The 24,955-nt window shown below is 37.1% G+C and overlaps 1 protein-coding gene across 1 annotated transcript in view; it reads right to left on the reverse strand.

Moving 5' to 3' along the window:
* Positions 1-24,955, reverse strand: part of Ccdc178 (coiled coil domain containing 178) — a 360,500-nt gene that overhangs the window by 321,204 nt on the left and 14,341 nt on the right. The window contains exons 3-6 of the mRNA NM_027616.3: positions 18,311-18,394; positions 14,844-14,903; positions 13,354-13,443; positions 2,978-3,117 (exon numbers count right to left, since the gene is read on the reverse strand). Coding sequence (NP_081892.2) covers positions 2,978-3,117; positions 13,354-13,443; positions 14,844-14,903; positions 18,311-18,371 — 351 coding nt within the window. The 5' untranslated portion in view covers positions 18,372-18,394. The remainder of the gene's footprint in view (positions 1-2,977; positions 3,118-13,353; positions 13,444-14,843; positions 14,904-18,310; positions 18,395-24,955) is intronic.

Consider the following 24,955-nt stretch of genomic DNA (forward strand, 5'->3'; position numbering starts at 1 on the left):
ACAAAATAAAAGTAGTCTTTATTTCAAATGGGTACAGCAGTGATTGAAAAAAATAAGGACAATCAAGAGTTGGAGATGAGAAGACATAACTGAAAGAAAGAAGTCTTACAGAAGAAAGGATGAGGGCCATCAAGGATGTGGCCAGAGCTGGAAGAGAAAACCATCTATAGTATAAGAGCGGATATTTGTGATATTCAATGATGTATTTGGGTGACGTAACAAGAGTTTGAGGCATTTTGTTACAGCTTTCATTGGAATGAGTTAGTTGATGATGAAAGGCAAATAAGAATTTTTGAGCAAAGAGCTGGAATTACCAGCATAGATTACTACAGGACGTTCTGATGGACAATGAGAATAGAGAGTAACCTTAAAGACAGTACCAAGGTTGATTTTGGTCACCGTGGAATGCCATATTATAAAGTGGACCATTCTAGAATGTTTTCCCACATTATTGAGGATTTCAACTGTAGATGTGGAACTCAGAGTCACCAAAGAGATTTGCAGTTGGTATTTGGTCATTTCAGAAGGATAGTAGAATAGAAAGATCCATAGAAGCATATAAAGCATTTGGTGTGGATTTTAAGAGATGGATGAAGGCAAATGCCAATGATAGAAAGGAAACAATAGCTGTGTCAGATTTTGAAGGTCCATAAATTATAAGATAAATGTAAGAACAGATTGAGAGAACTCAAAGCTTCAAAGATTTTATAGAGAATTGGTCAATAAATGTGAGGTTTCAGAGTTAAAAACATCACTAATGATGCTAATTTTTTCCAGTTAGAATTGGAGGCACCTTCACATTCATGTTTTGTAGCCTTTTTGTTGGCCACTTGCCAGGGACAGATGTCACTGCCCAGCATGGAGGGATGTTTGTAGCCCCCAGACACACTTGGCCTCAGGCTGACTCTGCACCGACTATGTGATCTTAAGGAACATAGGCCTCTGAGGTCATTTTCCTCACCTGTACTTGAGTTTCTGTCTTAGAAGGTTAAGATAAGGATTGATGAGATCACAGAAAGTGATTAATACAAAATATGGACAGTTTTATATCACTCTATTATCAGCTTATTGGTAAGAATATTAATATTCTCATTGGACAGCATTATCGTAATATTTTCAGATGTTTCCTGTATATTTTGTAACATTTTAATCATTGTAGCAGCTTAAAGATTTATATTAAACAAAGAGAAAAATTTAGACTCAGTAGAGTTCATTCTAAATTAAGTAATACTGTAACTTAGGCATGCCAGGACAGAAATGTAGAAGGAAAAAAGAATTTTAGATTTTTATGGAAAATTATCCAGGAATTTTTTGTCTACAATTTGCCATGAATTCTGCTCTGTGGAGAAATAAAATATACAGAAAACATAACCAAATATCCATTCTGAAGCTATTTCTTTCCAAGGTCATATGGCTTGAACTTAAAATGCCTCTGATGGGCTCAATATGTATAGCTAATGGTACCATTGGAACCTGAGAATTCCCTGAAGTAAGTAGACCCTGGTGTCTGTTCTATTGGGCCTGTGTTTCCTAGTCTGCCTGCCGAGATGTGAAGAGGTTATATGTGCACCTAGCTGCTTTCTCCTATCACTGTGGTACTTCCTAATGGATGTCTTCCCTACCCTGCCATCATGAAGTACATCCTTTAAACTGTGAGCCAAAGTATATCCTCTTGGTGGCATTTTTGGTTAGTATCATGTCACATAATGGCAACAAATAATCTTCCAGTTGAACAAGAATCCAAATTATTTTAAACTATATTTTACCTTGTGTCACTTCACAAGAATACTCAGTAGAAATCCTATGTGTTTAAGAGACATGATATAGCAAAATATTTGGTATGCTTTCCATTAAGATTACAATAAATAGTAACTATCATAATGGTTTGTTAAGGCATCTACAGATATGATTTTACCATTTTAAGTTTTATGGATAATTGAGAATTAGTGTCTATGGAAGGGGAAGTATCTATTAATAAATATCTTTCGGTTCTATTTCTTTATATGATTCCAGACCTAGAAATCTGTTTGCCATGTGATCTGCAATTGTACTAATGTATATTCTGATTTGGAGGTGTATAGGTAAAAGAGATGCTGCCATGCAATATTGAACAATAATATTCAAAAATAATGCATATAATTATTTGTTGTAATAGCTCATGTGTGTGCTCTGGGATTCTTCCTATTCTGACACTCTAGCACACTGTCAGGGTCTCCTCACACCCTCCAAAGGTCATACAGCATGTCTCTTCAAAGCCTGTGATCTTGACCATCGAACCAATGCCTCTCAAAAAAGATGACTTCCTAGAGCGGAACATTCTCTAGGTCAGATCCAGGGACCAAAATAAAAAAACCAGAAAAGTCATATGTGTAGCAAGTCCATTCCTCTGCCTAAAGAAGTATGTTAGTTTTTCAGAATGTCATCTTAGTAACAACTAAGAGAAGTTGGTCAATTTTCAATAAGTCATTACTAAATGAAATGATCGCAAGTTGCTGAGAGTTTAGTATGGAATTCTTTTTATAACAGCAAATGTAGAATTTGACAGGTTAACATGACCAAGAAAGCATCATTATATATTCATCAACAGATCTAGTGCATTTATCTATTTAAAAAATACTCATTTAAAAGGGCATACTGTGCTTTTAAACTACACATTTACTTATCATTTCATCCTTGTAGTGACTCCCCACTCTCCAGTGTGAATTCTGTTTGTCTTTTAGTCAGGTTGGCTGATGGAAATGACAAATTAGCATGATTGTTTATGTTAAAGAACAAACGGACAGGAAAAAACTATTTAATATGGTCATTGAAGTGAGACTATGGAGTAAGACTGTTAAAAACATGTCTAGACCATCAAAATAATCCTCTAAGCTACAATTCTGAATTTTATAGAAATTATCAAAATAATTCCCCATTGCTCTTAAATAACAACCCCTTAATATGTGTAGACTTTATCCCCCAAATTTAAATCACTTACTTGTGTCAAATGCTCCTGTATTTTAGATTCCACATCTTCAATGTGGGAAATCATTTTGTTTACACATGGTTTAGGGATATTTACCAAAGTACAACTATGTCGCCGACTTGGGTAGCTGAAGTAGATGGCTTTATTCACGTCTAAAACATTGCAGACATTGGGAGAAGACAGGGATAGGTACAGTGAAGCACACTATGATGTTCAGGACATACAAAATGTTCTTCTACAGTTGTCTTAGTACTTTAAATTATCTAATAGATATGCTAAAATAGGGAATAAAATTTCAAACTTTAAAAGTTCAAATAAAATAATCCCTTACATCTGATAGACCCCCTGCTCTATTCCCCTCCCCAGTCTCTCTCCCACACAATTACCTTCCTCCATCCACCTCTTATATCTATTTTGTTTCCCCTTCTGAGAAATATTCAATCATTCTCCCTTGGGTCATCCTTGTTATTTGACTTTTTTGGCTCTGTTAATTAAAGTGTGGTTGCCCTGTAATTTATGGCTGATATCTAGTTATAAGTGACTATATACCATGCATGTCCTTTTAGGTCTGGGTTTCATTACTTAGGATGATATTTTCGAGTTCCACCTATGCTTCCAAAATTAATGATGCCCTTGTTTTTAATGGGTGAGTCATATTCCATTGTGTAAATGAACCACATTTTCTTTATTCATTCTTCAGTTGAGAGAGAGCTGGATTGTTTCTAGATTGTGGCTATTACAAATAAAGCTGCTATGAGCATGGTTGAGAAAGTGCCCTTGAGGAATGCTGAGGTATCTTTTGGGTATACGGCCAGGAGTGGTATAGCTGGGTCTTGAGGTAGAACTAGTCTCAACTTTCTAAGAAACTGCCAAAATGATTTCCAATGTGGCTATACAAGTTTGCACTCCAATCAGCAGTGGAGGAGTATTTTCCTTTCTCCATATCTTCTCTAGCAAGAGTTGTCCCTTGAGTTTTTCATCTTAGTCATTTTGATGGGTGTAAGACCTAGAATCTCAGGGTCATTTTGATTTACATTTCTCTGATGACTAAGGATGTTGAATATTTCCTTAGATGCTTCTTGGACATTCTAATTTTCTCTGCTGAGAATTCTGTCTAGCTCTGTACTTCATTCTTTAATTGGGTTATTTAAGTTATTAGTGTCAAACTTCTTGAGTTCTTTATAAATTTTGTGTATTCGCCCTCTGTCAGACATAGGGTCAGTGAAGATCTTTTTACAATCTACAGTCTGTCATTTTGTCCTAACAATGGCATCCTTTAACTTATAGAAGTATTTCAGTCTCATGAGGTCCCATTTATTAATTGTTGTTCTTAGTGACTGTGCCATTGATGCTTTATTCAAGAAGTTGCCTCTTGTACCAATGAGTTCAAAGTAGGGAGAGCAGGGCAGAGAGAAGAAAAATCAGTGCGGGTGGGAGATGGGGTGGGCAATCTCTTGAAGGAGCCAGAGACCTGGAATGTGGGGAGAGGCCCCAGTGGGTCTATGGGACAACTCTAGTTGAGACTCTTAAAAGTGGTGGATATGGATCTGGAAGGGGCTACTTTCTGTAGTCATGCAGCACTCCCAGTGGAGTAATAAGGACAGAAACCTACCAACAAAACATTCAGCCTAGAATATGTTCTGCCTACAAGATATGCAGAGTTAAAAATAGAGCAGAGACAGAGGGAATGACCAACCAGTGACTGTTCCAAATTAAGACCCGTCCCTGACACTATTAATGATACTCTAATATACTTGCAGACAGGAACCTAGCATATCTGTACTCTGTATGTCTCCATCCAACAGCCAGTAGAAAGATATGCAGCAACACACAGCCAGACATAGCTAGAGCTTGGAAATCTTTGGAAGAGTTGGGGAATGGATTGAAGGATAAAAAGAGAACATAGACTCTACCAGAACACCAACGGAGTCAATTAACCTGGAACCTTGGTCATTCCCAGAGACTAAATCAACAACCAAAGAGTGAGCACGTGCTGGACCTAGGCCCTTTGCACATATGTAGTTGATTAGCAGTTTGGTCCCAAACAACAGGAGCAAAGCTGTCTGGACCTGTTGCCTGCCTGCCTGCCTGCCTGTGGACCCTGTTCACCTAAATGGACTGTTTTGTCTGGCTTCAGTGGGAGAGGATGCCCTACTCCTACAACTATCTGATGTACAGGAGGATGCGATTCTCTTTTTCAAAGGAGAAAGAGAGGGAGGAATGGGAGAAGGTTCTGCTTAAGTGGATACTGGGAGGAAGGGGAGCTAATATTAAGATGTAAAACAAACAAACAAACAAACAAATAAATAAATAAATAAATAAATAAAATAGACTTAGTAGATACTATAACAAGTAGAGGTAACCCAGATAAACCCAAATGGAATGAGGAGATGGCTCAGCAACATGAGCATATAGATATCCTGAAGCCATGCAAGTGGTGGGTAAGTGTGACAGCTTCCTGGAAGCCCAGCTCAATGAAGACAGGGTTGGGGCATCTAAAGAAGCAAGCTCACTAACTAGACCAGTTGGAAATGTAAGATCTGGGCTCAGGGAGAAACCCAGCCTCAATAAACTAGGCAGAGAATGAGTAAAGAAGACACCTAGTATCAATCACGGCCCTCTACCCTTGTTTGTACACATGCACATGAGCTCATATAAACACACATGCACAAAAGAATTTAATGCAATCCATAGCACTGTGAGCTAAACATTAAAATAGGAAATTTAAAACAACAGACAAAACAATTTATTAACTATAAAATCAGTCCCAAATCACTTCTTAGGAATGAACATAAAACACATATTTAATTATCCCTTAACCAAGATATCACATCTTTGCATGTAATTAATGCCCCAGACCAAATACTGAAGAACTCATTCCTGGAAACCAGTGTGAGCTGCTCCTGTGGGAAAAACAAAACAAAACAAACAACAAAACAAAAACAAACAAAAAAACAAAAAACAAAACAAAACAAAACAAAAGCAGGTCTCTTTCCTCATTGGAACCTTATTTTCTGGTTTTCATTTCTGAAAACTGGAGTCTTGTGTAAGGAATGATTGATGTTCCCACTGCATCATTAAGGCTTGCTTATCATAAAACCCACTCATCCTGATGCACCTCAGTGATTCGAAGCCTGCCATGCTCCAGGAGGACTGGAGGTTGCAGAAGGGCAGAGAAGCTCAGGAAACTCAACCCATGTGCTGACTTGAAGGGCTGTCACTCTGAGGACTCTACAAGGTACATGCCAGTAACAACCACTAGTCTAGCACAAGAGACAAAGCACTTGTAGTTTCAATGAGAGCAGTATGATACCCCCATCTCAGTTCTTCTTGGGGAACAAAGAAGTGATGCCAATGTTGTTGCCTTTTGTTTTACTGTTGCGGGATGAAGCTATTCACTAATCTCATATTTTTTGCTTCATCTTCAGTCTTTAAAATCTTAGTATTGCATTCATTTAAAACATACAAAATAGTAGGTTTTATTGTGACTTTTCATGTATTAAATTCATATTCACTCCCTTTTTACCCTCTCTTGTCCCTTTTTATCTCCCCGATTGGTTCTCTTCCTCCTTAGTGTGCGCACATGTGCACATGCACACACACACACACACACACACACACACACACACACACAAATCTAGATTATGTATATTTGAGGAACCGTATATTAATATTTTAAATATCTCAATGAAATCATAACCTCTTCTATGAGCTTATTCTCCATAAAAAGATCTATCTGTTTATTCACACCTAAGTGTTCATTGTTTATGTGTGTATATTGCTAACACTCATTGGAAGTTTTATAACTCACATTGGTTAACATTTTTGAGCATAGAAAGTGTATTTCAGACATGAAGCCAGGTGAAGCACTTCCTGTACCATGCTTTATTTAATATGTACACCCAATTTGTGACATCAGGTTGCTGTCCTAACTTCATAGATGATTCAGACTTAGAGATGACTCTCAGTGTCAGTGCAGAGAGCTCATGGGTGGGAGAGCTGAGTTTGAACCACATATTTGTTGCCTATAAAGTATACTATGAGGACTACTTTAATACATTTAAATTATAGTAATAAAAGAGGAACAATCCTAAGTTATATTTTTCTGCATATTTCAAACATCTTACATACTGCTTGCTTCTGAATATTTGGATGTTCCTTCATAATTTATTAGGGTCACTAATTTGGTGTGTTTTAGTTGGCTTTGAGCATACCCTGAACATATATTACTGTGTTCATTTTGAGTGTGGCATTGTTTCCTTTTTAACTCATATACAGACACATATCTTCATCTCTGTGGATAGTCAAAGGACCAAATAACAAGCCGATACTAATTTAAAAGAACATATTGATCGTCTATCTAAACATCTTGTTAAAGATATGTTGTCCTTTGTAGAAGTCAGAAGGGTTTGATAGGCAGCAAGCAGGCAGTTGCTATTGTAGTCAAAACACTTGCTTTGCTTCATTCAGTGCCAGGCAAATAAGGATCAGAGTGACTCATTCCGAAAACTTCTTGACTGTGCCATTCTTAGCCTCATTTTGTGAATGCTAATCAATTTCTATAATGCTCTGATGAAGTGGAATTAAGATTTCAATGTAGTGAAGTAAGGGAAATGAAACAGTATGGTATGAAATCTGGATAAGGTATGGTGTCATATGTAGGATAAGATAGGAGGCCCAGAATTCAGAGGTACTTATGGATGTTTTAAACTAATGTATGCATGGTGGACTTTAATACTCTTCATTTCCTTTTTATTGTCTAGTGCTTAAGAGGCACTGCAATCTAAGGGTCTCTGGACTACATGCAAGCATCTGTTTTCTCTGCCTGTGCATTTGTTCAAAATACAACCAGTCTCCAAATATAGGCTCTCTCAATGGCACATTTAGTGGGCTTGTCAGATTTTTCCATCTAACATTCCTAAGAAAGATGAGCTAATAACCTTAGTCCAGTATAAACTGATGTATCTCCATCTTCTGCAGACTCTGGGAGAAGTAGTCAAGATACTTAGGAGGTGAACTCAGGCCAGGCTCTCACTGACTAAGAAATGGCCCCAAACCCCCCCCCCCACCCTTTTTTTTTTTTTTTTTTCAAGACAGGGTTTCTCTGTATAGCCCTGGCTGTCCTGGAACTCACTTTGTACTCACTTTGTAGACCAGGCTGGCCTCGAACTCAGAAATCCGCCTACCTCTGCCTCCCTAGTGCTGGGATTAAAGGTGTGCGCCACCACGCCCGGCGCCCCAACCCCTTTTGTCTGTCTTTATTAAGATATGTTTTTGCTATAAATTCTATTGTACATCAAACTGATGGCGACCCTCCAGCCTCAACTTCCTAAGTATAATTATAGACACACCCACCATGCCTGGCTCCTAACTCCATTTTTGTTGCTCAGATGCATTGGCCAAAGAATGAGATTTTTTTTTCCTGTCTGTAAATGAGAGTGATGTTGTCTGGTCCTCTGCAACAGGAAGGTTCAGTCTGAGACCTCACTTGGGCAAATGGAACCAAGTTTGTTCTACAGACACCTCTTCATGCTCTCTAAATTTAATCCTCACATAATTTATTCATTACACCCTTGATAATAGATAATTCAACATCTTATGACTGTTTACCAGCTGCTTGGAAAATGTGTTTCCTTTGTGTCCATCACATTGATCATTCTCATATTTTTTTTAATCTCAATACTCTTTGGGAAAACGTAGCTTAGCATCTTTTCAGAGTGTCTCATTTCTTTGGACCATCCAGAGACTACACCACCTGGGGATCCATCCCATAATCAGCCACCAAACACAGACACTATTGCACATTCCAGCAAGAGTTTGCTGAAAGGACCCTGATATAGCTGTCTCCTGTGAGGCTATGCCAGTGCCTGGCAAACACAGAAGTGGAGGTGGGTGAGGAATTGCAGGCTGGTCTCCAGTCGAGCTGAGGTCTGAACCCCGACCTCATAATTCACCTACATGACACGGTAGGCATTCCCTCATGCTCCTGGAACTCTGGCCTCTGCCTAAGGTACCACCTCCCACAGCCCCCACAACAGAAGCATGGTCAGTAGTCACGTAAGCAATTGCTCAAGCTTCTGACCTTTAGATTAAACTCCTCCCCAGTTACCTAGCATCACCATAAAAAGACCATAAAAAGGGGTGCTCAGCCCGCACTTCACTCTCTTATTCCTTTGTCCTCTCACTTCTCTTTTCTCTCACTTCTCTCTCCTCTTCACTTCCTCTTTGTCTTCTTCTTTCCACTCCCCCCCTCTCTTTCTCCTTTCTACCTTCTCTCTTTCCCCTGCATTTCTATAATAAAGTTCTAAAACCATAGAGTCTCTGCTCTTCTGCTCCTTCAAGTTCTGCTGCACACTCTGGTCAGTGTTGGGAACTTCTTCCCTCTTCCCTCTCTTCCACAACCATGGTGGCTTTAGCAAAGTAGCTCGGAGGGTGGGGGAGGGCAGGCAGGGCTGCCCCTTGACCACCCCCTGAAGAGTGGGATAGAGGAATGCCCACCCCACCCAGGGATGAGTGGATAGGGTAGATAGCAGCCCTCCCAAGCCTGACTGACCAGAGAATAGGGAAACTCTGGCGAATGTGGGCATCTTTTTCCTTCCGGTCTTCCCTAGGGCCCCAGGACCTCCCCCCACCCTTTTTTATTTTGTTCCCAACAGAGGTTCACAGTCATCTATAGGATGGAACACAGGGCCCCCAATGGAGGAGCTAGAGAATATACCCAAGAAGCTGAGGGGTCTGCAACCCTATAGGTGGAACAACAATATGAAGTAACCAATACCCCCAGAGCTCATGTCTCTAGCTGCATATGTAGCAGAAGATGGCCTAGTTGGCCATCATTGGGAAGAGAGGCCCCTTGGTCTTGCAAACTATATATGCCCCAGTACAGAGGAATACCAGGGCCAAGAAGTGGGAGTGGGTGGTAGAGGAGCAGGGCGGAGGGAGGGTATAGAGAACTTTTGGGATAGCCTTTGAAATATAAATGAAGAAAATATCTAATAAAAAATTGAAAAAAAAGAAAGAAAACGCAGTGCTCTTGACTTTAAAAATAGCTTCTCTACCATATAAAGCCTTCATTGTAGACAGATCATCCATCCTCTATTGGGAACAAAGTCTCATATATGGGGAACAATTCAAACATCCTTTTTGATGGCAGAGCCACATCTGCATAGAATCTTATCATACTGGGCTACATGGTTCTGGATGCTAGAACTAACTGCCATATTATGAGAGCTGGAGCCAACTACGAACTCGGATCCAATTTCCTTCCACATACAATGTCTCACTGTGGCCTATCCTGGTCCCTATCGGCTCTTTAAAATCTGAAGTTTCAAAACCAGTTTGTCTTTATTCAGGCAATCACAGCGCTTTCCCTGAATGTCTCCAAAGTGTTTCCTCACAAATGAATTTATTGTCACTTGTGTCCTTTTACAAATGAACAGCACCAACAATATTCTCATGCCTGCTTCATCCCTTCTTCAAATTGTGACTTTAGTAAATGTGTTAGGATTCATCTCTTCCGCATGGGGAATTGCTGTTCTTTGGGCATTGAAGTGAGCTGCTTATACTCTTACTTCCCTCTTTCAGAGACAGACAGGACACATTTTGCTCTTGCACATTTATCTGTTTCTCGATTTACCTTCCACATGAAAATGTTACTAAATTTTATTTGCAGTGATCATTAAACACACACACACACACACACACACACACACACACACACACACACACGTCAAAAGTCATTAACCTAGATGTGTAAAAGGAGCAGATTTTATAGTATTTAAATTTTATATTGAGAAACATGACTTTGAAAATCAATCACTATGTGTATTCTAGTGACAGAATTAAATATTTGTACATTTTCTATCCTTTTAAATACACTCAACACTGTAAAATATTATAGACAACCATTCCTTGAAGTGGGATCAGTAAGAAGACAGCTCAGCAGGTAAAGGTGCTTGCCACTAAGTCTGATAACCTGAGTTTGCTTCTAGAGACACACATTGAGGAAAGAAAGCATCTGACACCATGTTGTCCTACCTTCTCATACATGTATCAATACCCTCCCCCATATTAAATAATTAATTGTAAAAAAGGGGTGGAATATTCTCTCTAATAACTTTCCCTAATGTATTTTTTTATTTCTTCATAAAGAAGAATTTGATAGAGATCAATGATCTCCTAAGAAAAAAATTTTGCAGGTTTTCTTTGCCTGTCATCAGCCTGGCTTTTACCAGGAAAGTCAGCTAGCAGTAGACATGAAGGCTCCAACTTCATTTGTAAAGTGTGTATCTTTAAAATTACTTTTCTTCCTTCTACTCATGACCAACATCTAAGATGACTGAATCACCTTTGAATTCACCCCCCCCCACACACACACCTTTTTGAGAAAGAGCTGCATTATGTATCTCAAGCTGGACTTAAACTCACAGCAAACCACGAGCCTCAGCCTCAATGCAAAGGTTCATGCCTAGCAAATTCCCTATTTGTCATTCAACTCCTTATGTCTATCTACTGTGTTCCTATAAGGACTGGTCCAACAAAAGGTCTTAAATTCCTTATAGAATTTATGGATCCTATACCTCCTTCTTGATATATATCAGATGTCTTTCACATTTAATAATCCTTTCAATTTTTCATTGATTCTTCCTAGGTCAATTACTTTGTAAGCCTTTATCGTGATAATAAGTAATGTTTCCACATTTTATTCCATAATTAAATTGTAGTCTGCTCAGACATGGCATGCAATGGCTTTGGTCGTGTAACATCAGACAAGAAAGAGAAATAAGTTTACACTCTTAAGCCTGAAACTCTAACTCTTTGACTGTGGCCTGGACATTTGCTACTTTATCTGAACCAACTAACTTCTCATGTTTGAACTCACCCTATTCTATGCTTACAATGATTTTGCCCCTGTATTCTGCTCTGCTCCTTTTAATAGGCATGTGTCCACTAATATTTCACTAAGCTCTTCTTATCTTTTAATTTTTATCTTAATGCCTAAAGACTAAATAAATTGGCCTTCTGGAAAACAGGGAGTTTCTTCTCATTAGTTGTATTTATGTATTGTCTGCTACCATGGGAGATTCTGCTAATAATCTATTTAGCTGTCACTTCTGTGAAGGAGTAAAAGTGTTGTGTATGCTCACATTTTTTTTTTGCATGCAAGATTACAAAGCTCTTGCAAAAGCCATTTCTTAAATACCTTTGAACATTAATAAAAGTTGGATAGGCCAAGTATTCTTAATTAATTGGTTCATAAATCATGCACTTTATATTTGGAAATTCTGTCTAAAACTAATTTGGTTCTAAAACTTATTATATGTAATAAACTCAAAACCAAGATCATAAAACTATATTCAAGTTTTGTACTGGACTGAAAGAAATAAAAAGACCACAATGGTAACAAATTCACATTTTTATAAAGCTATAAATCCTCAGAGAAATTTTCCAACATCAACACTGAAACATATTCATCCTCTTACTTATTTTCACCTCTTCCCACACACAATACTAAAACCACTTTTAAACTACAGAATCTAACTACTAGACAATATTTCAATTCTAGATTTTGCAGAACCAAGACTTACAGACTTTTAAAGCTTCTTTGCAATTAACCGGAAAGGTGCCAGCATTATTGCAACACTAAAAATTCACTCATTTCTGAAATTATATAACAAATCATAAACAATCTGTGGTGTGATCTATCATTGCCATAGGTTCTGCTTAGATCCAACATAATAACTCAAACACCAGGTCAATGCAGATGACAATTTATTGTATTCAAGCCACTACTTATTAATCAGTACTGCAGAATAAACTTGGAAGCTGAATTGAAACCTGAAGGCAACAAACAAACAAACAACAACAACAACAACAAAAACAAAAACATAAAGCAAGGAAAAGTGGGTGGATGTAGGACTGTCTATCCATATTTTGATATAAGAGGTCAAGCAAGGCAGTTTCCACCAATCAGAAAAAGAGGCACAAACATGAACTTAGTTTGACCTTGCCAGCAAGATGGAGAATTTCTCCTTGATATGTCTGGACTCAAACAACTGTCTCCTTACAAGGGAAGCTACGCAGGCATTGGGAAGTTCTCAGATCCCCTAGGATCTGAGACTTTGGACTTACTTTCCCCATATGATAACAGAACTCAAAAACAAAGTGGCAGTAGTTAGAAAAAGTTCCCAACAATGATGATTACTAGCTACTCGTGAATGGCATAATATATTAAAATATTATATTTTAATTATCTCCCATTCTATGTTAATAAGAATACATAGTATTTATTTCTTAGTGAAATCACATAGCTGACATCACGAATTAGCAACTGAGTGAACACAAACTCAGACAGAACGTTCTCTACATGGCTCATGTTCAGACCTCACCTTCTGTATTTGTTGATTTACTTTCATAAAGCCTTTTATCCTCATGTCTGGAGAAGAAGAATTCTGACAAGCCTTGCATTCTGGCATTTTCTTTAGAAAACAAACAGCAAACATTTCAGTGTGCGGAAATATGCATATAATTCATATATAGTTTGAAGGAACTGACTCAATATAAAAGAAAATCTAAGAAGCTACATAGTAAAGCTGCTCTCCCTGAAAAGAACAACAGTACTATAAATACGAAGGGGCACAGTAGGAATTTCTTGGACGTTTTCTCTGTATTATACAATGCTTAACTCCCTATAGAATGCATTCATCACAACAGGAAGTTGATAAAAAGAATTCATTAGCAACTGTGTAATGAGGAATCCAGTTCAAACCACAGTATTCACCAAAAGTAGCAAGTGTACTTTGGGTTATCTTTCTAATGGAAATACATATATTATTAATAAATAAATATTGTTGGATGGAAAGGTATATTCTACACAAAGATACTGTTAATATTTGAAAACAGAAAATGTAAAAAGGGGAATCTTGACTTGTTACTTTAGAATCTCCAAAAATTTAAAAGTTCTTAAAGATAACATGTTGCTTGTTTGAAAGCACATTACAAATTTAAATTTATCTACAATATAAGCAACTACATCTCAAGTTTTTATTTATGAGAGTTAGATTATCATCTCAGGACAATGATATTTATTTGCAGAATGTAAGATAGAAAATACACTAATCCTAAGAAAAACAAATAGCAAAGAAAACCCTATATACTTTCCATGGTATAATACTAAGCATTGAAAAAGAACTAGTGATTTATCTCAGAATTAGTAAATCTGGAAACTATATTGAAGAAAGGAAACAACAGAAAATACTGTGGGAATTTTATGATTTCAGTGCTAGGAAATTCAAATAAAGGTAAATCTAATCCAGATATGGTACACAAGTATAATTAGAGCACTTGGGAAAGCTGGGGAGGTGAATCACAAGCCCTAGACAAAGATGGACTACAATCAGGTATTTCACATTTCATATCAGAATCCATGCCCTTCAGAAAGGGGAGCATGGAAGTAGGTGAAGAATGGTAAAAGGCGGAGGAAGGAAATTTTAGTAATAATGAAGATTATTATAGTAACACTTTATATTAATAAAAGTAATGTATTTTGTGTTATAAGAGGAAATTTAAAAATATATAGAAATGGAAAGATTTTAAGCCATCACTTATGTAAAGCATTTCCCACTATATGATATTTAATTCTATTCATTTTTGAAGAACACTCATATTGATATACCCCCCTATTCTGCAAGTGCACATTAAACAATACAGCAAAGAAAAATATAAATTATATATAATACACTATAAGTAAAAATGATTTTTTAAAGAAATGACACACTTATCAAACATTATAAACACAATTTTCTTCATTTACAATTTGTTAAGGACAACAAATAAATGTCAAAATGCTAACGATGGGAATTGCATGCATTTGTGATACCTGCAAGCATTAATGCCCTTTCTTTGTCTTTGAGCTCCTTTATTTGAAGACATGTTTTACCTATGGGATGCAAGATAAAATTATGTATTAGTTTTATGTGCTAACTATAGTGCCATGTACCAATAGTAAAAGTGGAGAGTAGTTATACTGAAGATAAAGGAAATCTAGGCTAAAAATGAGGACAGCTGAGATTCATCATCATGGTCTATACTGAGAGGGCAGGAGTGGTGTGACAGAGTAGTTCCCAGAAAGATGGCCAGGAAGTAAAAAAGAATTGACCTGCTGTAATGACAATCTCCTCTTTTTCCTTTACCTCCATGTAGGTTCCTAGATAAGGAGATTGTGCTGCTCATATTGAGTGATGGTCTTCTTTTCTTTTTAGTAAATCTCTCAGGAAATGCCCTAAGAAACACTCAGAGATAGGCTTTACTTATCTCTCAGGAACTCTTCAAACAATGAAGCTGACAGCTAAGATCCATCATTATCTTTCAACACACAGTGTTTATGAATGAAATTCTCAAAAAATAAAATTAAAAGAGAAAAATGTTCACCATCATACTGAACCAATAAATATGTACAGCCAAACTGCCAAATGAGTCTGTAGGACTCTACAAATCCTATGAGCTTTTCAGAACTATGAAAGAGTATTTCTGTCATTCCTCCCTTTGAGGGCAATGGGAAATAGTTATCATACAGTGAGTCAAAAATCCCTGGTGATTTCAGCACAAATATTGTCAAGGTAGTTTTAAATATGTTAGCTTTTGAACTAATTGTAAGTTGTGTGAATGTTCAACAGGATAATGGACTTACATCCTTGTGCTCTGACAGGCACATTCCAGCTGCACTACTGTAAAAATGATGGTGCTAATCACAAATGCGGAAAACATATGTGTAGCAGGTATACCTTGTAAGACTGAGGTTGTAATAAAATGGCCATTCCTCTATTAGGTGCTAAATAGATGTAAGGGAAAGGCAAGAAGAGCTTCCAGACTAATATCAGTGTTGCTAATAATGTGGATCAAACTGACAGCTTCTAAGAGCAAAGAAATCCACTACTACATGAGCAATTAATATAATGGCAAGCTCTCACCAATACTAGTAATGACAGAAAATAACTGTTGCTGTATATGTATATGCATGTGTATTTAAATATAAAAACAACAAAAGCTAGAATACAGTAAGCTGTTTTATAATTATAACTGCACCCATATCTCTGAATAATCAAATAAAATTTAACCATATGTTTTATAGAGAATATAAAATGATTCAGTAAGTTTAAAAAGGAGTGATGAGAGGATATACACTCAAAAATTAAATAAGTGGAATATTATTTTAATATATGACAACATAGAATTGGTAATTTTTATAATAGTATATAAAATATGTAAAATAAAATTACTGAAATATTATATAAAATAAAGTTATTGTGTTGATTAACATGGTCCAATAAGATAGAGTCAAGTTTGAGGGAGAAAAGGTAAACAAAAAAGGAACTACCAATTAAAAGGTAAATAAATGTGCTTCATATTATCGGGATGTTAGAGACAAGAATTAGAAGGATGTAGACTGGAACTCAGACACATAATCTATTACACAGATATAATACATCATAATCCAAATATTTCAAAGCATCAAAGAATGACTCAGCATTCAATTGCATCTAACTGATTACTGTAGGTCTAAAACGTCTATATTCTGGAAGTGCAGAGCAGAGTGAATCTTGGCAATACACATCTCACACACACTTTGAGAACCTACTATCTAGCAGAGTAGAGCTATGTCAGCAGGAGGCTTCTTATCTGGAAAGCTTATAGCAGACTATTTCTGACTGATAGAGTTGTAGTCATAAAAATCAAACAGAACAAAACAAAACAAAAACCATGGCCATGGCCTACTCACAGGGTATGATTTCCTGAAAACCAATATCATGATAACAAAGCCTACTTGATAGAAATCAACTGGAAAAGTTCCACTGACCCCATTCATTGTATCATTTTGGTTTTCTTTCTTTCTCTTTTTACTTGCAGGGCTGGAGGCCAAACTGAAGGCCTTCCACACACTGAGCAAGCTCTGCTATAGGTATACTCTCAGTTCAAAGACCCATGGCTTAAAAGTTTCTATATCTTCTAATAGCACTAAGGTAAGAACATCCTAGATGCAAGCTATAGTGTACACATACCTCATACATATTTCCATTCTGTATAATGAACATATAAAATAAAAGATAGTAAATAGAAATTCATGACCATTAGTCACATTTTAATTAACATAGCTTTGATTGTACTGTGAAATACCATTTTGTATTTGGTAAAACTATAGCCCTGAATTTTAAAATGTTCTGTCTTGTAAAAACATACTTTGATTATAAAGTTGGAATTAATTGTATTATAAATTATTGTCCAAATAATTCATAAATAAGAGTCATATGAAAACACTGTTAGCATATACAAAATAACATAACTACAACAATTTGCCAAAGTTTGATAATTTCATCTGTTGTTTAATTCAACTGAGGACAGGGAATAATTACCCAATCTGTTGCTTATTTGTAGTATAATTAGTATTTTGATTTGACCACAGCAGTTTCATTGTGAATGACAGAACATGAGAGAAAGATTGACTTGGGTTGTTAATAAAAATATTGTGTTGAGTACAGCACCCTAACTGCCTTATACTGTGTTCTTGTGATCACCACAAATAATGATAGGCCTTTTTAAGAGTTTAGTGCATAATTATGTTTGATAAGACATTGTAAAAGATGGCTTTACACCTAAAAAATTAATGTTTTGGGTGAAATATACACGAGTGAAGATTGAGGTATGGTAAGTTCCTAAGGCTTAGCAAAGCAGAGACATCTCAAAACCTTGCTTAAAAGAGTTTGATGTTCTAGGCAATGGTTGGATGGTGTATGCAGAAAACAGAGAGTTTAGGGATGATATGATGTCATCAGGATGGATGTTTGAGTCAGCTTTTCCTAGAACATGTCCATCAACAAATTCATTCCCTCCAAAAATCAATGATATGGATATTATTTTGGTGGCCATGCAAGTCAAATGATGCAAATTGATGGATAATGCTAAAAAACACTTAACAAAATGTTTAGGACTTCAAAATATTCACTTAACCACTTAACTGCTGTCTGCTAGTAGGAAATACTACCACCATGGCCTCTCTCATGCTTCTGGGGAGAGGTATAGACAGTTGATGGACAGGAGCCTGGAAAAGCTGACTCAAGCATACTATGGCACTGCTTGTATTGTGTTACAAAGTAGTAAGTGTCACAACATTAAAGAGAAGAAAAATTCAGACAATAGGAAATCATGAGCCAATGTTCTTGTCTGTGTCTTTTCCCTTTCCTTACCACTGCAAGTCTTGGTTTTGTAAATTCCCAACTGTCTGTGCAATTGCCCTCTTCTATGAGTCACCAGGTTCTGTTTGTAAAGAAAAGTCAGTCCAGAGGAAGTTACCTGTATCAAGTGCATCCTCATTGGTAGTAGGTTGAGCTGGCTCTTTCTCGTTTTCTGGCATGATTTTTGACAGTATTTTAAAACCTAATTAAAAATAAAAGTGTTTTAATACTATGAATTAAATTTAGTCTGTATTGGGCTGGTGAGATGGCTCAGTGGGTAAGAGCACCCGACTGCTCTTCCGAAGGTCCAGAGTTCAAATCCCAGCAACCACATGGTGGCTCACAACCATCTGTAACGAGATCTGATTCCCTCTTCTGGAGTGTCTGAAGACAGCTACAATGTACTTACATATAATAAATAAATAAATCTTTAAAAAAAAAAATTTAGTCTGTATCTCACTAAGCAGTTTAAAAAACTGGCAGTGTAAGAATGAAATTCTAATATTATTGAATATATTACAAGTCTATAAAATTAATAGAAAATTATGTTAAATTATAAGGAATTGGATCACCTATCAAACATGTATACAATCCCAGTGGTCAGCCCTAAACAAGTACTCATACATGCAACACTAAATGTATTCAGCAAATTGTATTTATACATCTCATATGTGAGTAAGTATCAGAAAGATAATAGTGGAGCTTGACACATCTTACTAACAGAAAAGCAAAGTAGAAACAAAAACCAAATATACCCATAAGAATTACTAAAATAAAACTCCAGCTTCTAGCTGAGATGTAGAGAAACTGGGTCACTAGTCTTTGTTTTCATATTATAAAATAGTATAGCTATTCTGGAAAATAGTTTTGAAGTTCCTATTAATATTAGTAGCAAAGAACTTGCCAAACTGAATTGAAAATTGTGCTTTTGAACATTTACTCAAGAGAGAACAGACTTTTACTCACACATATAACAGTCAAAACCTGCTTATCTGAACTAACCTCTAGAGACTAGACTGACATTATGAAATACAATCCAGGAAAAAAAAGGAACTGGATGAAACAGATTATTTAAGCTATTATGTAGGCAAACATTTGGATGAACCAAATTAAGAGGCTAAATTAATTAATAAAATTTGTAACAAATAACAAATTAATGATAGCCCAGACTAGAGATGAGTAACAGTTTATATGAAGGAATGGATCATACTGTCAAGGATGTTGACTGTGTTGGGGGTTGCACAGAGCTACACATCATTAATATGTACACAAGCATACACTTAATGTCTATGAATATTACTAGTAAATATGAATATGCTATTTTGTTTCTATCAATATGGATTCTGCAGTGCTACTACTATGCTAAAGTTATTATGTTAAGAAGACATTGAGGAAAATTAACAAATGGGACTTCATAAAATTGCAAAATTTCTGTAAGACAAATGACACTGTCAATAAAACATAATGGCAACCAACAGATTGTGAAAAGGTCTTTACCAACCCTACATCTGATAGAAGGCTAATACCCAATATATACAAAGAACACAAGAAGTTAGACTCCAGAGAATCAAATAACTCTATTAAACATTGGGGCACAGAGCTAAAAAGAATTTTCATCCAAGGAATTTCGAATGCCTGAGAAGCACCTAAAGAAATGTTCAACATCCTTAGTTTCAGAGAAATGCAAATTAAAAACAACCCTGAGATTCCACCTCACACCAGTCAGAATGGCTAAGATCAAAAACTGAGGTGACACCAGATGCTGGCAACAATGTGGAGAAAGAGGAACACTCCTCCATTGCTGGTGGGATTGCAAGCTGGTACAACCACTCTTGAAATCAGTTTGGTGGTTCCTCAGAAAATTGAACACAATACTACCTGAGGACCCAGCAATACCACTCCTGGGCATATACCCAGAAGATGCTCCAACATGTAACAAGGACACATGCTCCACTATATTCATAGCAGCCTTATTTATAATAGCCAAAAGCTGGAAAGAATCCAGATGTCCTTCTACAGAGGAATGGATACAGAAAATGTGGTACATTTACACAATGGAGCACTACTCAGCTATTAAAATGATGAATTCATTAAGTTCTTAGGCAAATGGATGGAACTACAAAATATCATCCTGAATGAGGTAACCCAATCACAAAAGAATACACATGGTATGCACTCATTGACAAGTGGATATTAACACATAAGTTCAGAATACCCAAGATATAATTCACAAATGACATGAAGCTCAAGAAGAAGGAAGACCAAAGTGTGGATACTTTGGTTCTTTTTGGAAAGGGGATCAAAATACCCATGGGAGGAGATACAGAGACAAATTTTGGACCAGAACCTGAAGGAAAGGCCATCCTCCCGGGGATCCATCCCATCTACAGTTACCAAACCCAGACACTATCGTGGATGCCAACAAGTGTTGGATGACAGGAGCCTGATATAGCTGTCTCTTGAGAGACTTTCCCAGTGCCTGGCAAATAAAGAAGTGGATTCTCACAGCCATCCATTGGACTGGACAGCCATTATTGGTCTCCAATGGAGGAACTAGAGAAAGGACCCAAGGAGCTGAAGGGGTTTGCTGCCCCATAGGAGGAACAACGATATGAACCAACCAGTACAGCCAGAGGTCCCAAGGACTAAACCATCAGCCAAAGAGTACACAAGGAGGGACTCAAGGCTTCAGCCCCATATGTAGCAGAGGATGGCCTTGTGGGACATCAATGAGAGAAGAGGTCTTTGGTCTTGTGATGCTCAATGCCCCGGTGTAAGGGAATTCCAGGACAAGGAAGCAGGAATGGGTGGGTAAGTGAGCAAGGGGTAGTGAGCAAGGAGAGGGCAAAGGGGATAGGAGTGTTTTTGGAGGGGAAATGAGGAAAGGCAATAAAATTTGAAATGCAAATAAAGAAAATATCTAATTTTTAAAAAGAAGACATTGAGGTAGTCATTGGCAAAAGAACACATTTTTTGTATTCTTTTTGCAATCTTCTGTGAATCCATACTTATTTGAAAATGAAGTACTTATTATACAGTCATAAATGAAAAAGAAAAACCATTGAGTACTATAAAATTATTATACTAGAAGAAATGAAGGAATACACTCTAAATGATCCATGTAGAAAGATGCATCACCTGGGCTTGGCATGGAAATGTAGTTCAGTTGGTAGAGTGTTGTTCTAGTGCCCACAAAGCTCTGGGTTCTAATTCAAGTAGTATTACATAATTAGGTGTGATGGCACACATCTATAAACTTAGCACTTGGAACATAAAGGCAAATAAGTAGAAGTTTAAGGTCACCCTCAGCTATATACCAATCACTAAAAAAATAAGCTAATAAATCACAATAATATGATCACATATGTGTCTAATGATCATATATGAACATGTATGATATATACATATATATTATATACATAAATATTTATGTATGTGCATAAATGTGGTCTTTGCTACTTTGTGGATTGTTTGTTTTCCCACCCTTTATCCTATTAGTTCCACTCCCATAACACTAGCTAAGGAGAGAAAGAAGATAGAGGGGGGAGGGGGATAGGGAGAGAGAGAGAGAGAGTCTAATGTTGAATCTAAATTTTTTTTTGTTTCTTCTTTGAGAATGACTACTAACAAACCTCAACCAATCCCCCTGAACAACCAACAATTTCCAAACCTGCAAATTGGATACTAACATTTATATAACCCCTGAAAAGTTCCCAGAATTCCAAATGTCATACAATAGCAGAAACTATCTACAGCTGGCAAAACCACACTTCTGCTAGCGCATGAGGTAAATCACAATCAGCTGCTGCAGACAATCTGAAGCAGCCCCATAGCCCCATACCTGGGATTAAAATGAAAACATGTTCTTATAATAATCTGTTTTTTTTTTTTGAGAAAGCAAAATTCCAGAATTTTTACTACATATGTGTATTTGAAGATGCTCTCGGAAGTCCTCCTGGAGGAAGTGTCATCTAATCATAATGAATTCTGGACTATGTCATTTGCAAGGGAAAATTTTCCATACACAGCTAATGAAGATTCATTTACTCCAAAGGAAGAACTTGCTCAGAATGTCCCAGAAATTAAAACGGGAAGTAAATATTAATTATAGAACCAGTTCTAATGCAAAAGTATAAATTAAAAGCAACAAAATGATCTATTGTACTTCAGCTGACAATTTTTCAAAAGTCTCCTGCCTGGTACCTTCAGGCTTTCTTCGTTAAAATAAGACAGCTTGTCAGCCTGCCAGAAAGTTGGAAATCTTGCATCCTTCACAGTTCTTCGTAGAACTTCTCTTTTCTCTGTATTTTCACACCATAATGAGAGCTAAGATTTAAAACATATTGAAGGTCATGATTCAAACAAAATGTATGTAAAATATTCTAAAAGTTACCTATTCCACATAGCATGTTGACTAAAAACAGGAAAAAACACACAATGCAAATTCCCATGGTTAAGAATGGCAGCAAGCCGAAAGGAAGAGTCTTGCCGGGCATGGTGGTGCATGCCTTTAATCCCAGCACTTGGGAGGCAGAGGCAGGCAGATTTCTGAGTTCGAGGCCAACCTGGTCTACAGAGTGAGTTCCAGGACAGCCAGGGCTACACAGAGAAACCCTGTCTCAAAAAAACAAAAAACAAAAAAACAAACAAACAAACAAGCAAAAAGGGTCTTAACCATGAGCAAAGTCCACAGTCAGATTTGCATATTCAAAAAATAGAATAAAAAGACATAATCCTGATTATACTACTAGAAAGGATTTCTTCTATGGTTGTGGGAAAAAGAAACCCAGGGGTTTCAAAGAATCATAAAAGCAGCATTTCTAGCAGCGATGATGGGAGCTGGGAGAGGCTTCTTTGGTGTAGTGCTTGCTGAGAATAATGAGGAGTGGCATTCAAATCCCTAACACCCACTGAAACAATGAGGAATAGGAGATGGAGAGATGCCTTCCTGTTCTTCCATAGAACCAGAGTTCAGTTTCCAGGACGCATATCAGGCCCCTAATACTCACCTACATTTCTAGCTCTAGGGAGCCCAGTTTAGTCGTCTGGCCTCCAACAGTACTGCACACAGCTCAAGCCTACATTTAGTCACTTGCATACACATATAACTAAAAATAACCTTTTAAATGAGAAATAATGGGCTTGTATTTATAACCTTAAATCTGAGGATGTGGAGACAAGAGGATTCCAAGGCTCATTGGCCAACCAGTCTACCCTATTAGGATGAAATGCAGGTTCAGTGAGAGACCCTGTCTCAAAATATAAGGTGGAGAGTCCTAGAAGACAGACAGATGCCTTTAATCCCTGACCTCAGTACCTGCAGACACACAGCCCTAAACACACCCACATCCTCTACACGCTCACACTCCTTTCTCAGTTATTTCATTCATTCTGCATCTTGGCATATTGTGAATGTGTTAGAAAGTTTGGTTGCTGACATTTCGAGTTTTATGTTAGAGAGCCTTTGTAATTCCAGTTGCCCTAGGGTTTTAAGTATTCTCACGTGAGTCACGTGTTTATACTCTGATCCATTTGGGACACTGTTGCCAAGAAACTAGGATGCTGAAGTCTGAACTTGTCCTCACCCTGGCCACAGTTATGTCCAGGATAAGGTTGGTGTCTAGCAACAAGTGCCTCACAGTAATGGTGGTGCAGATAGTGGGGAATAGAGAGAGAAGAAAATTTGAGCTGTCATATATGGAGCTTCTATTTCAAAACTGGAGCCTGAGTCACAGGTGGTGGGCTACACCAGCGATAATTATGCAGAGATAATTCTGGTAATTTGAGTTTTGCAACAACACACAATGTTGTAATGTAGGAGACCTTAGAAATTGTGAAGAGGCTACAAATTGTTTCTTAGGGATGATGCAGAAAGAATTTGTGAAGGATCAGGGACCTTAGACTGGATTGTCTTACCCACATCCATTTTGATGTTCTTGACTGTTCTACTCCATCCAGTCAATGATCCATTTACCAAGATTTAGAATGCATCTTGTTTAAATCATTGTCTTATGTTTTAAAGGATGAATCATATAATCTGTGCTTTGAAAGGGTATTTATCAATTTGACTAGATTTTACACTAATTTACTAGAAATTTTGCACAGGGCTGAGGAGTTACAGACCCAGGATCCAGGTGGAATATCTTTCATTACATAATTATCACCATGTGCTTTGCTGCCTATTCCACACTGTACCTATATGTCATCCACTGAAGCCAGCTGCAGGCCCCAAGTCCACTACTTACTGCTTTGTGTACTCATCTGGTTCTATTGAGGTCTCTATGTGAGGTTACCTCCTACAGGAAGATAGCTACCTTCTCTCAGGACTTTAACGACTCAATAATATAGCCTCATACTGAATTTAATATGAAGATTTTTCTGAATCATCAGTCTGTCAATGTATATTATTCCCACTGATTAGAAGATCTGAGAAGGCTAAAATACTCTCTCTCTCTCTCCTTCTCACTCACTCCAATTTTCTGTCATTAAATGTTAACAGAATTAAAAACTCAAGATTCACTAAATTATGAACAGTGAACTTTTTTGAAAACATGACTTCATATGTCAAAACCAAGTTACTAAGCCATAAGGAAAAATTGCTAGAACATATATATGTATATATCTTAGGCTTTCATAGTCGATGCCATCACCATGATTCAGTGTGATGACTATTTCCGAAGATTTTTCAGAAAACAATGAAGAAAAATGTTTGTCAAATACAGCAAAACAATGGATGCAATATTGAACACACACCCATCATAGT

The sequence above is a fragment of the Mus musculus genome, chromosome 18 (assembly GCF_000001635.26).
Source record: "Mus musculus strain C57BL/6J chromosome 18, GRCm38.p6 C57BL/6J".
In the NCBI taxonomy this organism is placed as follows: domain Eukaryota; kingdom Metazoa; phylum Chordata; class Mammalia; order Rodentia; family Muridae; genus Mus; species Mus musculus.